The sequence below is a fragment of the Hippopotamus amphibius genome, chromosome 12 (genome assembly GCF_030028045.1).
Source record: "Hippopotamus amphibius kiboko isolate mHipAmp2 chromosome 12, mHipAmp2.hap2, whole genome shotgun sequence".
NCBI lineage: Eukaryota > Metazoa > Chordata > Mammalia > Artiodactyla > Hippopotamidae > Hippopotamus > Hippopotamus amphibius.
The window spans coordinates 22,095,866-22,112,237 of record NC_080197.1 but is presented as its reverse complement, the minus strand read 5'-3'; the positions used below and the strand labels follow the sequence as shown (position 1 = coordinate 22,112,237).

Sequence of the window (16,372 nt, the reverse complement as noted above, 5' to 3'; positions counted from 1 at the left end):
GTAGATGTGATGACCCCGGCACTCCGACCTGGCGTCTACCTCTTCACCACTTTCACACTGTTTAAATTGAGTCCTGACCCACATTCTTTCCTGCTTCTGCCTTTTCCCTGGCACAGAGCTGTCCTTCTTAACCTTGAGTTTGGCTCCTGAGGTTTACATGCTGCTTATTTCTCCTGGCATCATTTTGACAAGTGTTACTGCTTTGGAAACATGTGGATTTAATTTTCCTGGAAACACCCGTGGGCCTCTCAAGTAGAGGAGCTGGAGAAAATACAGCTGGGTGATGGCTGAGCACAGACTTTCTAAAATGTGCACGGAGGGGGATGGTGAGAGTCCATGGGGCAAGGGTTTTCAAGCTTTGTAGGGTATTGGAGACAACCAAAGCTTTGGCATCAGGGAGAACTGTTTGAAATTCTACTTGGCTGATTGTTAGCTGTGTGACCTTGGGCAGACTGCTTGACCTCTCTGAGTGTCAGGGACCTCACCTGTAAAATGGAAGTGTGATGGCACTTGCCTCTTGGGTATTATAGGAATCCCAAGGACCCAACATAGTGAATGATAGGGGTTCAATAAATAGTCATTTATTTACCTTTCTTCTAGATCATTGTTGAGATGCCATAAAGTCTGTAAATATAGGATTGTTTATTGACTCAAATAATTGAAAAGTCCAAGGGTTTCAGGCAACTGTGGATCCGGGTGCTCAAATGATATCCTTAGGCCTCTGACTCTCTTCATCTCTCGGCTCTGCCATCCCCTATACTGGCTTCATTTCCCAGCAGGCTGTCACCAAGTGGTGGCAAAAATGGTCACCAACATCTCCCTAATTTTGCTGGAGGAAAGAGAATACCTCACTCCCAATATTTCCAGCAGAAGTCCTGGGACCAGCTCTCATTAGACCAGCATGGGCTAGAGGTCGATCCTGGAAGCAATCACTGTGGCAGGGGAGGTAGACTCTGCCCTTTGGCCAGCCCACCCCAGAACCCAACATTAATAATGTAGGGAATGGGTGACTGTGCGAAAGGAAAAATCAGGGGGCTGTCACCACAGAAAGGGGAAATGGATACAGGATGGGGAAACCAGACAGCATCCACCAGAGTGGGGTCCTTCTCCCCAGCAACTGAACTCTAACATGGGTCAGGCAAATGGTGGTCTCAACATCCCTCTCCCCTTCTCACAGGCTGCTCCTGGAACTGAAGCACTCGGATGTCGGCCCCTTCTCGGTGAGTCTGAGGCCGTTGGTGGCTCCTTCCTTCTACTGATCTTGAGATAACTGTCCTGCGGGCCAACTGGGCTCATAGCATCATTTCAATAGGCCACTGGTTTATTTGCATATAAGTTGCATGTGAAGTAATGATGTGGGGCGCTTTGCAGTCACAGACACCCAAGCTGGAATTGCTGCTCCAAGCTTACTAACTGTGGCCCTTGGGCAAGTCACTTCCCCTCTCTGAACTTCATACCTTCCCCACAAATCAGGGATAATCCCTTCCTCCTGAGTTAGTGTGGTAAATTTTAAATGGGATTAAATGTGCACAGTCAGGTACAGAAAATCTGCTCAACAGATGTTTGTTGAATGAATAAGTTCATTACTTTATTGAATACCTGCAGGCACTGTTCCTAAGGTGTGGGAATGTGCTGATGAATTAGACAAGTGACTCCTTCTAGAACCTACACTGTAGTGGAGAAACAGACAATAAGAAATAAAGATGATCATTTCAGTCAAGATCAGTGCTATGAAAAACGAAGTGGAGGTAGGGTAGAAAGTGATGGGAGAGGTAAAGGGTTAGACCATGTGATCAGGGAAGGCCTCTCTGGGGAGGTGATATTTGGGCTGAAGGAGGCTACAAGGTGAAGATCTGTTGCAGGTAGAGGGAAAAGCAGGGGCAAAGGCCCTGTGGTGAAAAAGCTTGGCATGTTTGGAGAATGGAGGGAAGCGATGTGGCTGGAGAAAGCAAGTAGCGGGCATGCAGAGGCAGGCAGGGGCTGGCTTGCCCCAAGCCTTCTGGGCTAGACTAGATTGTGCTCAAAGGAGAGTGAGAAGCCAGTGAACTGTTTCATGCAGGGGGTGACATGATCTGACTTATACTTTATAAAAGATGCCTGGCTGGGATGGGGGGAATAGATCACGGGGGAGGAGAGTCGGACCATGTGGATCTGTGGGGAGGCAGGTGCATTTGCCCATGTGAGAGATGATGGAGGCTGGGACTAGGCCAGGAAGAAGGAGAAAGATGGTGCATTGGAGACATGCTTTGGAAGTAGAATTAGAACCTGGTGAGAGATTTGATGTGTGTGGTGGGGGAAAAGGCAATGAAGAATGACTCCTAGATTTTTGGCTTGAGCAACTGGGTGAATGAATGGCAGAGTTGCTTAGAGATGGAAGAGGGCAGGTGGGAGGGAGAGGTGCAGATGTCTGGCCAGTCCAAGCAGATGATTCCACTACCGGAAATCACGGACCATCATCAAACAGACTCACCTCGGCTGCTCCCCCGCCCCCACCCTCCGGCACTGGTGAGGAGCTGCCCCTGGATAACAGGTCAAATGTACTTCAGCAGCCGACCTGACTGGACATCACTCCTGTGACTTCCATTAGAGGCCACGGTGTGCTAATTCTGTCCACAGCGTCTTACGGCACATGGCCCGAATGTTCCAGAGAGCCTCTTGCTAAACCTCTGGAGAACATTTCCTTAGATCTCTGAGATGCTCCCCAAGATCCCTACCAAGTGGGTGCCTTAAAAGCCACCCCGCCCTGAAGTCAGTCCCAACATCCCCTCCACATCCAAAAGAAATCCAGCCAGGCATTTCCATCTGATAAGATTACATACAACAAACAGAAGGGCCCAAAGAAACTTCATTGTATTTTCATGGATTTACTGGAGCCAAGGCTCTCATGGTGGCAGCTAGACTCAGTAACTGACTTCTGCTTCTGCAGAAAATAAAAATTTAAAGTTCCCAGATGCATGGGAAGAAGGACGCCACATTTGATGAGCCCAGGGAATTACAGCCTGGGGAAGGAAACTCAATTGTTCCAGAAACAAAAATGTACATATTTACAAGTTGTAAATGTCACCACTACAGGCAATCATCTTGAGGGTGTTACATTCTTTCTGAATTTTTTTATTATTGCAAAAGCAAAACATATGGAATGTACAGATTTGTAAAACAAAAAAATAAGAATAAAAACCATTTCTGTTTTCACCACTTACTTAGTAATTTGGAGTATATCCTTCCTGACTTGTTTCTATGCATATTTAATAACAGAATAGAATTATGTGGTTTCTGAAGCCTGCTTTTTCTTTTTTTTAATTTTTATTGGAGTTTTTATTTTTATTGGAGTTGATTCACAATGTTGTGTTAGTTTATGCTGTACGGCAAAGTGAATCTGTTATACATTAGCCTGCTTTTTCTTACTCAAAAATAGATCATGAACAATCTGTGTTGGTATTTCTATTTCTACAATGCCATTTTTAATAGGTGCATAGTATCTCTCACTATTAAAATGCCACCATGTCCCCCAGATGACTCCCCAATTGTTGGACACGTAGGTTGCTGTTAATTTATTGTTTTGGTTCTGTTTATGGCACTACATTTCCTTAGGGTAAATGCCTTGGAGGCATGTTTGCTGGCCCAGCAGGCACACCCATTTTTAAGGCTTTTGATGCACTTTGCCGAATAGCCCTCTGAAAGGTTGCTCTCTAGTCTGCAGTGTCTGAGCAGGTGCATTTTCTAACACAAAAATTTTCACGTTTAAACGCTCTGTGATGATGGGACTTCCCTGGCGGTCCAGTGGTTAAGACTTTGCCTTCCAATGCAGGGGGTGCAGGTTCGATCCCTGGTCAGGGAACTAAGATCCCACATGCCTCACAGCCAAAAAACCAAAAACATAAAATCCGAAGCAATAGTGTAACACATTCAATACAGACTTTAAAAATGGTCCACATCAGAAAAAAATCTTTTAAATGCTCTGCGATGACCTTCCTTACCTGGGCCTTGCCCCCTACATGCCGCCTTAGAATGTGATTTGCATCTGAAACCTTTAAAGCAAAAGAGGTCGCTTCGGTGACCTTGATCGAGCTGCAGAATTTTCACATCACCCCTGTGTCCATCTCTCAGCGGCTTTCCCAGCTGCCAGGTTGCCCTGGGTGGGAGGGAGGGTGACGGAGGACAGCTGATGCCACAGTGCCCTGACGTGGGTGCCGTCCTCCTCCTTATCCCCAGGTTGAATTGCTGCAGGCTGCCATGAACTTTGTTGTGCCCGTCGTCGTGCTTCCCAAGATTAACGGTAAGGAGCTTTGGAGAAAGGATTGATTTTCAGTCCTGGGAAGCGGGTGGGGTTTGGTCCTGAAGCCACCAAATACTCAGCCCCAGTTGTGGGGGCTGGAGGTGGTCCCCTCAAATGAACCTCAAATGGCATCTGATCCAAAAAAGGGACAGGGACAAGGGTTGAGTTCCTCCTGTGTGCCCATCCAGTCTTTGAGACAGCCCCTTGAGACAGGGGATGGTAATGTCGTCAGTTTTCACTGGAGGAAATGGGAGATCAGAGGGGTAGCTGTTCTAGGTCACCGAGAAGGTAAGAGATGGAGCTGGGATTTGATCCCACTCCTGAAGCCAGAGTTCTCAGTCTTTCTCCAACTCTCAGAGAGAAGGGCCAGGGAAGAAGGAGTAACCTGGGCTAAGGCTTCCACTCAGCTCACTCACTGGTGAAACTCCTGACCTTTGTGGAGCCAGGGGTAATAGAGGTCCACCCACCGTGTGGGTAGAACTTTGAGAAACTGTAAAGGAAGACAACAAATTATTTATATGCAGACTCTGGCTTCTCCTCCTACCTTGACAGATGCAGCTTCATAATGACCTGGGGGACCAGGATGGAGTTTAGAATTCTCCAGCGTTCCCCACTAGAATGTGATGGGATGGAGAAGCCAGCCCCTGGCCACCACCAGTTTCTGGTTTCATCCTAAACATTGAGGGGTTTCCTGTGCATATCCATCACGTGTCCCTGGGGGACTTCCACAGCCCAGCAAGCAGCCGCCCAGGCTGTCACTTGGGCCATGTGTGCACCAGCAGTGCTGGCATCCTCAGGAGGGTGGTCTTGGGGCTCAGGGGGAGGGAATGCGTGGGTCCCGGGTTCCTGGAGCACAGCGGAGGAGAGAGCAGGAGACTCCGGGCAGCCTTCTTCCCAGAGCCAGCAGACTGGTCCAGGGAAGCTGGCAGGCTGGCTGTCTCAGGTCCCTACCCCTCCCTCCCTCTACCTCCTCCTCCCTGCAGAGGAGGTACCTTAACCTTAACCTCTACCTTAACCTCCAATGCAGAGAAGCTGCAGAAAGGCTTTCCTCTCCCACTGCCCACCTACATCCAGCTCTACAACCTGGTGCTTCAGCCTTATCAGGTGAGTCCCCAAGCTCTCCTTTGCACCCAAATCTCCCATCATAATAGCCACCTTCCTCCACGTCAGCGCTTTCTACCCTTACAACAATCCTGGAGGGTGGGTGTTGTTACTAAAGAGAGAACAGAGGCTAAGACTCAGAAAAGCCACACCACCATTACATGAAGTCCAAAGTCAAAGCCAGGTCCCTGCTTTTAACCATTGGCTGCGCCACTCCCACACTACCCTCGGTAAAAATGGAACTCACGTGGCGGCCCCAAAGCCTCTTTTATAAGGTGGATGCATTTAAATATTTGACAATATGCGTCACATGCCTTCCTTTGCATCCTGTATCCTTCTAGGCTTGTGGGGTATAAAGCGCAGTCAGTGTCTGGCAGATAAAGATACCAGAATGGGTGGCCTCCTCTTCCCTTTCCCCCATCCTGACCCCCAACAGCATCTGACACTATTTCCCCCATCCTTGGAATACTGTCTTCTCTTAGCTTCGAAGACCCCCTCTCCTGGTTTTCCAGCCACCTCCCACTGGGCCATTCGGTCTCCTTTACTGGTTCCTCCTTCCCCTACCAGTGGGAGTTCTCCAGGGTTCCTGCCCCAGCCTCCACCCTTCCCCCACTCTTGGTTTCCCTGGTCACTTTCATCAACTCGGGTTCAATAGCCACCTTTATGCCGCCCAGTGACCCAGCCGGGCTTCCAGTCTCTTCTTATGTGCCTGAAGTGTACATACACTGGCTTCCTCGGGGCCTCCACCCTGAGGCCCCTTAAACCCACTATGTCCCAACAAAGCTGATAACTCTACAAGGAAACCATCACCCACTCTTGCATTCTTTACCGAGGTCCATGGCTTCCTGATGGAGCTGGTGGTCCTCCTGGGAAACCCCTACCCAGATTCCTCCCTCTCCCTCACCCCCAACATCCAGCCCATCAATCCTGGATTCTACAGACCTAGCGGGAGAACTACTGGGGCTAAGAGACAGTAGAGAAACAGCTGAGTGAGCAGAGGAAACACAACCCCCACGTTCCCCACATTTTACCAAGCTCATCCTTAAAATAAAAAAAAAAAGGCCCCATGGCTACAGTTTAACTTCTTCATTTCTGAAAATTCTGAGTGAAGGGCAGGAGGAGCCAAAGAGAAGTGGTTTTGCAGCCTTGATTGCAAGGAGGGCTCCCTGGGGCTGCCAGGAGGCAGGGATGACAAATGAAGGCCTTCCCGGCAGCCCAGGGGTCTCCACGTCTGAGAAGGAAGCAGCTGCCAGGGAAGCTGCTGACAGATTCACGGGCGTTGGCAGCCACTGATGTGCAGACCCCAGGGGCGGGATGCCAAGTGCCCCCCACCCCCTACTCCTGCCTTTCTGTCAACAGACAGGCCCGCTCAGCTCTCTCCTTCCCAGCAGACAGGCTCCCAAAGTTTCCTTCTAAAAACCCAGCATCCCCACACTCACAAATGAGGGGTATACTCTTGCAGCTGATGACGGCATTCTCATCTCTCCCCCAGGATTTCCTGCTGTTCGCTGCAGATGTCCACTACAGCTGAAGTCCCCATAGGTGCCGGGGGCTGTCAATCATGTCGGGAGGGCAGGGCTTGTCAGCACCTGCTCCTGACAGGCCCGTGGGGCACAGGCTGCCCCTCTCCAGGCTTCCCTCTCTAGCTCTTGACTCAGAGACTCTTGCAAACTTCTCTAAACTCAGATTCAGAAGTGATCTAAATGTGCGAATCTTGTTCCTTGCAAAAGTGTATGGGGTATATTTTAGGGATTATGAGTTTCTCTCAAGGGCAAAGGTTGCATGGACACTTCCTCCAGGAATTGCATTTCAGTTGTAATCATAATATTTCTCTTTGTGCTTCACATAACATTAAAAAAAATCTTTTTTCTGTGGAACTCTGTGTGGTGGTATTGTCGTATGCCCATTCCTTCATTCACTGCCTATTCTCAGTGCAGACAAGATACAATCACCTCTTTTTAGTTCTCTCATTAATTTCTTGAGCCCCAACATAGCTTCCTTAGCAGAAAATCCCACTGTCCCTTTTTTGAGGACACCCCTTATTCCACAATCCCCAAGAATAATTGGGGTTTACTTAGTCCAAAGGGAGTGGGTCTTGCTTCCTAATGTCGGGCAGAGGTCTGTAGGGTGGATATGTCCATTGGGCTGTTGTTCCTCCCACTGCCAAATGGTGTCGCTGTTGAGCAGCTAGCCTGCACAGCCCGTGTTCTCTGCCCCACACTTGGGCTCTCTTGGGCCGTGCTTTCCTGCCTGGCCATTGGGCCCAAAGCAGAACACTGGGCCAGGGGACAGAGACCATTGGAGTTTTTAGTCAGTCACATCCTCAGCTGCAATTAGTACTTCCCCATGACTCTCCAGGCTGGTGTGGAAGCCAGATCACCAGCCCAGACTGTCCCTGGACTCTTGGTGAGTTTCCTTGGGGACTTTGGGCCATTTCCTGCCATGGGAAATCAGGTGTGGCTATCTCAGGCCATTAGATGGGTCCTAATAGCACTGTCCTTGAAATTGATTGAGCATTCCTGGAAGGCCTCCTTAGTTGTTGACATTTGATCTGAGACCAGAAGGATGAGGAAGAGTTTGAAGCAGGCAGTGGGGTATGGATGACACGACCAGATTTGTTTTGTTTTGTTTTAATAAATTTATTTATTTATTTATTTATTTATTTATTGGCTACACTGGGTCTTCGTTGCTGCACATGGACTTTCTCTAGTTGCAGAGAGCGGGGGCTACTTTTCATTGCTGTGCGCGGGCTTCTCATTGCGGTGGCTTCTCTTGTTGAGAAGCACAGGCTCTAGGAGCACGGGCTTCAGTAGTTGTGGCACATGGACTCAATAGTTGTGGCTTGAGGGCTCTAGAGCGCAGGCTCAGTAGTTGTGGCACACAGGCTTAGTTGCTCCGCAGCATGTGGGATCTTCCCGGACCAGGGATGGAAACCATGTGCCCTGCATTGGCAGGCGGATTCTTAACCACTGCATCACCAGGGAAGTCCCCAGATTTGGTTTTAAAAATGTTTTTCTGTGACTTGTGAAAGCATTGGAGGGGCAAGAGTGGAAGGGAGTGGGCACAAATTAGGAGTCTGTTGTCACTCAGACTTCATCCAGGCTGGTGGTAGTAAAAATGGAGAGAAGCATTTGTAGTGAGGAAAAGCAGAAAAAAGATATATATTTTTTAATTTTAAAAGAAAAATTCACATGCTTCTGCTAACATCATTGATTCTCTGTTAAATGGAGGTAGAGACTCTGGGGCCACACAGGGGTAGGGAGGGATGTTGATCAAGCACAGACACTAATGATTTCATTTAATCCTCACAGCACTTTCCATCCCCCAGGCTGGGATTTTTTCACTCCTCTTAGACTGAGTCACTCCCTGGATTACGCATCTGGTAAATGGCAGAGCTGGGATTCCTGCGCTTTATGCCATCCGAGCCCATGCTCTTTCCACTCCTCCCAGATGTCCAAATCTTGTCTGTTTGTGTGTGGCTCAGCATATTGAAGGCAGAGCTACTGTGGGTTCAGTTGCCTAGGTCGTGCACTGTAAAAAGGCACCAGGCTGAGGGAACAAAACCCTTTCTCTAATTTGTCCCCCAAACGGTGCGCCTTTTTCTGTTTGCCAAAGGTGAATGGAGGCACTGAATGGGAACAGAAGGAAGCAGGCTGGAAGGAAGAGGGCCAATGGGAGCACAGCATGGGGTGAGGCCAGGAGGCCTTAAAGACTGTTAAGCACTTTGGATTTTGTTCCAAAAAAATAAGGGAAGCCATTGAAGAGTTTTGAACTGGAGAAGGACACAATCTAATTCACATTTGTTAAAGACCCCTCTGGCTGGGGTGGGAGCATAGCTGGTAAGTACGGGGATATAACTCTGCCTTTCCCACCCTCACTTCCTCTCCCATCATTCTGTCTGGAGATGGTCAGCCCCCTCCCACACCTACCCTCTACTTTCCGAAACATTCAGGCAGCCTCTGGCCCACTTTCTATAGAAAAAAGTGCAATTATTTCTCGGATCTAAAGACTGGTGAGTGGAACACAGTGCGCCCTGGGGACCTCTCACTAATGGCTGAGAAATAGGCAGTTGTTTGGAGGTCTGACGTGAGGAGCATTCCCCAACACATGGCAAATCATCTGCCCTGCTGCCTACAAAACCACTATTGGAGCAGCTTCTCCCTTCAGGCTAAGCACTGCTCGCTCCAAGTGATGGCTAATGGGTATGGGGTTTCTTTGGTGGGGGTGGGGCAGGGGGGTGCGGTGCTGAAAATCTTCGAAAAGGAGATTGTGGTGAGAGTTGCACAACCCTGTGAATTTATAGGGTTGGCCAAAAAGTTTGTTTTAACGGAAAAACCCGAACGATCTTTTTGGCCAACCCTATACTAAAAACCACTGAACTGTTCACTTGAAATGGGTGAATGTTACGATATGTGAAATGTTGATAGAGGTGTTAAGAAAGAAAAAAAGAATTGTCCCTTCTGGACTGCCTAAAAGCTCACCATCAGAGCAGTTTCGCTTCTGGTTAAGCATCGCCCTCTTGGGGTTCCTTTTGGCAACCCTGACTTAAATAGGAAGGAGGGGTACCCTATAGAGGAGAGGAGAAGAGGGATCAACCCAACCCCTCCTGGGCTGCACAACTTTCCAAACGGTACTTAACCTCTCTGATCCTCTATTTCCTCCTCTGAAAAGTGGAGGGAAAACCTTGCCCTCGTCTTTGGCATGAGGTCGTTGGGAGAACGAGTGTTTCCGTTGGTAAGCTCATGGCATGGTGGTTAGGAGCAGGAGCTGTGGTCCCAGACACTGTGGATGCAAATCCCTGCTCTGCTATTTGCCAGCCATGTGACCTTGAGCAGTTAAGCCTTTGGCCTTCGATCTTATCTGTAAAATGAGGATCATAGTAACACCCACTTCATAGAGTTGTTGTGAGAATCAAATCTACGTGAAATTTGTGGTACAGGATCGGACAGGCAGTGATCAACATTGGCACTAAATGTGAATAAACCCACTAATTCTCACTATACTGTAAGTACTGTATCTGACTTGCCACAGTTACAAGTCCCAATGCCTGCCATACAGCTGACACTCAACACATATTTTTTAAATGATCTAGGATTTGAATCACATCTGTGTGACTAAAAGCCACTTTGTCATGATTTTCAAAGTATGATGCCGGGCTGCCTGCCTGGATGGGTGCGACCCCAATAATGAGAACCACTGCCCAGCTAGTTCTGGGTTCAGTGATGGATTCACAGCGTGGCCAGTCTCCCCTCCCTCAGTCTCATCTGTAAAAGCAAGGGCCCTCTGGACTTCCAGGGAAGGAATCCAATAAAGGGAACTCTGGCAAATATTAAAGAATCTTTTCTTGCTGAGACATTTTCATTTTAACAGAAGCTCCTTAGGGTCCCCAAAGCTATTAAGACCTGGTGAAATGAGGCTACAGCTCGGATTTTAGATGCTGCCAACTGCGGAGGCAGAGAAGGGGTGGAGGGAGACATTGAGAAGGTCTTCAAGTTCCTTAGAGTCTCCCTGGGGTGAGGGGCTGTGTGTCCTCAAGGCCAGCCCTGTTCCAGGGGCTCTCCTAGCATCCCAAGTAGGTGACACAACCTGGAACCATATTGGATCGTCACCGACAGTACTATCTTTTTTCTTCTGTAAACCTACATGCCTCAGAGCTCGTGTGTGTGTGTGAGTGTGTTTGCACTCACACACACATCTCTGCAGGTGACTGGGTTGGGGGAGGGGACTGCCACATATATCAAAGTCCAAAGTACCTGAAGAGATCCAGGTTGGCAGGTCTTCACAACATCCTTCTCTTCAGCTAGAGCCAATGTGCTCAGGAGTTCAGGCACCGTCATAGAAAACCGCCCTGAAAATAAGAGTGAACAGTGGTATAGAATCGCTGAGCTTGGAGGGAACTCGGAGCCCATTTAGTCCCTTGTTCTCAAAGTGCAGTCCTAGATCAGCACCACCTGGGAGCTTATTGGAAATGCAGTCTCAGCTCCCAAAGGAAAGTGATGAATCAGAATTTACGTTTAACGAGATTCCTGGTCTGGTGTATATATACATACTACAACTTCTTTATCCATTCATCCATTGATGGACACTTAGGTTGTTTCCATGTCTTGGCTATTGTGAATAGTGCTGCAGTCAACATGGGGGTGCATGTGTCTCTTCGGCATCCTGTTTTCATTTCCTTTGCATGTATATCCATAAGTGGAATTACTGGATCACACAGTAGTTCTTTTTTTAAAACTATTTATTTATTTTATTTTTATTTATTGGCTGTGTTGGGTCTTCGTTAGTGCACGCAGGCTTTATCTTTGTTGCAGTGCACGGGCTTCTCAGTGCAGTGGCTTCATTTGTTGCAGAGTACGGGCTCTAGGTATGCAGGCTTCAGTAGTTGCAGCACACGGGCTCAGTAATTGTGGCGTACGGGCTTAGTTGCTCCATGGCATGTGGGATCTTCCCAGACCAGGGCTTGAACCCATAACCCCTGCACTGGCAGGAGAATTCGTAACCACTGTGCTACCAAGGAAGCCCAGTAGTTCTATTTTTAATTTTTTGAGGGACTTCGGTACTCTTTCCCTCGTGGCTGTACTAATTTACATTCCCACCAACAGTCTACAAGCATTCCCTTATCTCCACATCCAGAAGTTGTATATCTATACACAATGGAATATTATTCAGCCATGAGAAAGGAGGAGATCCTACCATTTGCAACAACATGGACCTTGAGGGCGTTATACTAAGTGGGAAAAAAAAGATAAATACTGTATGATACCATTTGTATGTGGAATCTAAAAAAGCTGAGCTCGTAAAAATGAGAGTAGAATGGTGATTACTAGGACCCGGGTGGAGGGAGGAACTGGGGAGATGATGTTTAAGGGTCCAAACTTGGAACTAGTAGATAAATACATCCCATAGGTCTAATGCACAGCACCGTGATTACAGGCAACAATACTCTATCATAAACGTCAACGTTGCAAAGAAACTAGATCTTAATTGTTCTCACAACAAAAAAGAAATGATAGTTGTGTGCTGTGATAGAGGTGTCAGCTAATGCTACAGTGGTGATCATACTACCATATATAAATATATCAAGTCAACATGTCACACAGGTTAAGCATACATGTCAATTATATCTCAATTAAAATGAAAATAAAATTTTTTTTTGGCCACGTTGCACAGCTTGGGGGATGTCAGTTCCCCGATCCGTGATTGAACCCTGGCCACAGCAGTGAAAGCCTGGAATCCTAACCACTGGACCACCAGGTTACCCCTGAAAATAAATTTTAAAATAAAATAAATAAACGAGATCCCCGGGGTCTGAGAAACACTGTCCTAGTCGAACAACTTCATCTACATTTGGAGGCAAAGTGCGGATCAGAGAGGGGTACAGTTTGCCCCATGTTGCACAGCCCATCAGGAACAGAGCCTAGACAAGGACCCAGGCTTCCTTGCTGCTTCCTCTGTCACGTGTTATCACATGTACTCTGTGTTTTGACACATGCTGCTTCCTTTTCTTGGACGACTCTTGGCTCTCCCTTCTGCAAAGCCACATGTGACCTTCAAAATCCAAGAGGATGTCACCTCTTTATGGAAAGTGGCCCCTAGAGACATCCTTGGTGGCAGAGCGAGGGTTGCTGTGTACTTTTAGTTCTGTCTCACAGGCTACTGTCTCCACATAAGACCTGAGAAGACTTTGGAAAAGAATTCAAAGCTCTCCACGAGAGGAAGGCATTTGCTACAAAAGGTCGATAACGCAGAAGAAATACTCAGTGTACCAACTATGCAGGAAACCAGAATCCAGCTCAGATGGTTCTTGGGATTTGAATGGAGGAGCTGCTTATAAAGCTGGGGGACAGGCTTAAAGAAATCTGAGAAGGATGGGCGGCCCCTAGGAACTAGCCTCCCTAGACTTGAAGCAGCAAAGAAAGGAGCTGGGATGTCCCTGCCTAGGGTGGTGGGGGCCTGGAGCTGCAGGGGAGGGGGTGTCAGGAGTGATGCAACCACAGCCAGACATGATATCCAAAGCAAGGAGGAAGCAGGGAAAGTGCCCTGACCCCACTTTCTTCTTGACCTCTGACCTCCTGCCCCACCGCCCATTGGCTGAGTCCAACTACACATGAGAAAACTGAGTCAGTGTGCCCAAGATCACCCAGTGGGAGAGTCAGGATTCAAACCCAGACCCCCTGGCCCCGGAGTCCATGCCCTTAACCTTTCACTTTTCCACATTATGTTCACTTTTCCACATTATGTTCATTTGCTTAATTATCTACTATGTGCTGTGCAGTATTCCAGGTACTGTGGTGTCTACATTCTGGATTTTCCAAATTCTTTTTGAGACTTCTGTAATCAGAACACAATAAACACCATTCTTGTTAACAGAGAGAGCGTTTTCTCTGCTGTAGGACTTGACGGTAGAGGTAGTGACAGCAGTTTTGGCTTTCTTGGAGGTGGATGGACAGCCTGGTAGAAGAAAAGTCCAGGGGTTCTGACCAATGTTGGAAGCATGCAGCTCCCTGGGGCCTCTGCTGGGTCCCGTGTCACCAGCAGGGACCTTGAGCTGGGAATGGGCACCTGTGGGGGTGGAGACTGGGCCCGGGGCCATGGGGCACACTGGCCGGCCAGGGAAGGTCTAAGGTCCAAAGCTCACTGCTGTGGGAACTCCCACCCCTGCAAACAGCCCCCAGCCTGGACCTTCTCAGACTCTTGCCAGAGGAAGAGTAACATCTGTGTCCCCAGAGGTCCCCACTCTCCAGACCGTCCTCCCCCGTGTCCAAGCTGGAAGGGCCCACGGGAGTCACCTTCTCTGTACCTGTCATTTTACAGAGGGAAACAGAGGCACGGGAGGAAAGAAGGCTTGCTGAGGGTCCCGTGGTCCGGCAGGAGCCAAGACGGAATCTTGGTTCCCCGGCTCCTAGCCCAACACCCCTCCCCACCTCCACAGGCTGAGTCCAGGGAGCAGATGCCCCCACGTGCACTGCTGCCAGGCCTCTGTCCTTGTTCTCTGCTGGCCTGGCATGGCTCTTCCAAAGGCTGCCTCCTCCTCATCCTTAGGGTCTCAGCTCAGCATGTCACCTCAGAGAAGCCGTCACGGACCATGGCTTTGGAATGGTGTCTCACAGACCTGGGTTCAAACCCCTGCTGGGTGACTATGGCTTAATCACTTCACCCCTTGAGTTTCTTCAGCTCAAAAGGAGACTGAAATACTCACTGTAAAGGGCTGCCGTAGTGCCGAGAGAAGGCATGGGCCATAACCAACGTGGTGCCCTGCACATAGTAGGTGCTCAATGAATGCTGGTTTCCTGCCAGTTCCCACCTGAAGCTGGAAGGATAATAGGATTTGCAAGGCTCAGCTCTGCCCTCAGGAGCACTCAGGCTGCTTGTGGGGGGGTTGGGGGGACAGAGAACCCCCAAAACCTCACTCTGATAGAAACAGGGCACAAGAGAAACCTGGTGTGGGCTTCCCTGTGCTGGGCGTGGGAAGTTCTGATCTGAGCCCCAATTCCAGTGCTTTTTATGACCCACTGAGAAGAAACTCTGTCTCTCCTGCCACAGTCAGTGTGTTGAGGCAGTCCAAACATCCGTCCAATTTCGGGGGGAGGGGACAGAGACCCCACCTTTTGATGGAAAGAGTATCAAAGAATTTGTGGACATATTTTCAAAGGACCACAATTATAGAAAAGCAGCAAATGGTTTATGCTATGATAGAGAAAGTGCAAAGGATTCTGGGATCTCAGAGGAGGACCTTCCTCTAGTCCAGAGGAAAATGGGGGTGATCGGGGAAGGCTTCTTGGAGGAGGAGGCAGAACAAAATTCACAAATACAGGGAGTCTTTGGGAGGGCAGCGATCCCTACAAATTAAGCACAATCCCTACTATAAATTTTGTTTCCCCAAAGTAAACTTTATTATCTTTACTTACTGCAAATACAATATATCCTAAGAAAATAAAAAATTGAAATACCAGCAAACAAAAAGATTTTTAAAACACCCATCATCCTGCCCATCCAACCAGAAACAATCCCTCATACCTCCTTGCTAAGAATTTTCCAGACTGGCAAACATGGGACTAGAACAAAGAAATAGAACCTCACTGCATGATGCCGTTGAAAACAGACCCTTCCTGAGCATATTTCTGTACCAAGAAATAAATTTATTTTTGCAGCCTCGCTTTAAGTGTATCATAGTTAATGTAACTAGTGCCCTTTTGTTGAACACCTTAGGTTGGGCCCCATTCCGGCCTTGCCAATGTCACACGGAGCAGCAGAGGGCACCTTACTGGAGTGACTTTTTTTTTTTTTTTTTTTTTTTTTTGGCACACGGGCTTAGTTGCTCCGTGGCATGTGGGATCTTCCTGGAGCTGGGATCAAACCCGTGACCTCTGCATTGGCAGGCGGATTCTTAACCACTGCGCTACCTAGGAAGCCCTGGAGTGACATATTTTGACATTGACTTAATTATGTACTTAGAGTCAAGTTCCAAAAGTAGAATTGCTGGGTCACCAGGCATGCAGGTGCTTAAGGATTTGCCAAGTTGCCTTCCAGAAAATTTTACCACCAGCAAGGCTTGAAAAGCTTGTCTTCCCATAGGGGATGGGGATGGGGATTGGAGTGAGGAGGAGATGTTTTTTTACATAAACTGGCTTTTACAAAAGCTGGCTCTGACTCCCAGCTCTGCCACCTGCCGGGTGTGTGAGCTAGAGCGGGTGATGGGGCCTCCCTGAGCCTCAGCTTCCTTGTCTATAAAAGTGGGCCTTCCTGGAAACCGGGCATTCCTGGAAATGAACATGGGGTCTTTTTCTAGGAAGGGTGGACAGAGAGTGTCACCTGGGCCCAGGCCAACCCATCCTCTCACCCAGGGAGGCAATGACGCAATTTTAAGTATGACCCGTGACCCCAGCAGTGTCGCAAGCAGATTCCAATCACTGGGCCTCCCCTTCCTGATCCCAGGAACCCGCCCCACTCAGGAGCCGCCCCAGCCCTCAGGCTTCGGTTACTTAAGGGAGCTGC

At 48.5% G+C, this 16,372-nt stretch overlaps 1 protein-coding gene across 1 annotated transcript in view; it reads left to right on the top strand.

The window, feature by feature from the left end:
* BPI (bactericidal permeability increasing protein) overlaps nucleotides 1-7,221 on the top strand; it is a 29,510-nt gene extending 22,289 nt beyond the window's left edge. The window contains exons 12-15 of the mRNA XM_057702272.1: nucleotides 1,178-1,220; nucleotides 4,213-4,276; nucleotides 5,304-5,380; nucleotides 6,870-7,221. Of these exons, the coding sequence (XP_057558255.1) occupies nucleotides 1,178-1,220; nucleotides 4,213-4,276; nucleotides 5,304-5,380; nucleotides 6,870-6,908 (223 nt within the window). The 3' untranslated portion in view covers nucleotides 6,909-7,221. The remainder of the gene's footprint in view (nucleotides 1-1,177; nucleotides 1,221-4,212; nucleotides 4,277-5,303; nucleotides 5,381-6,869) is intronic.
* The last annotated feature ends 9,151 nt before the right edge of the window (nucleotides 7,222-16,372 follow it).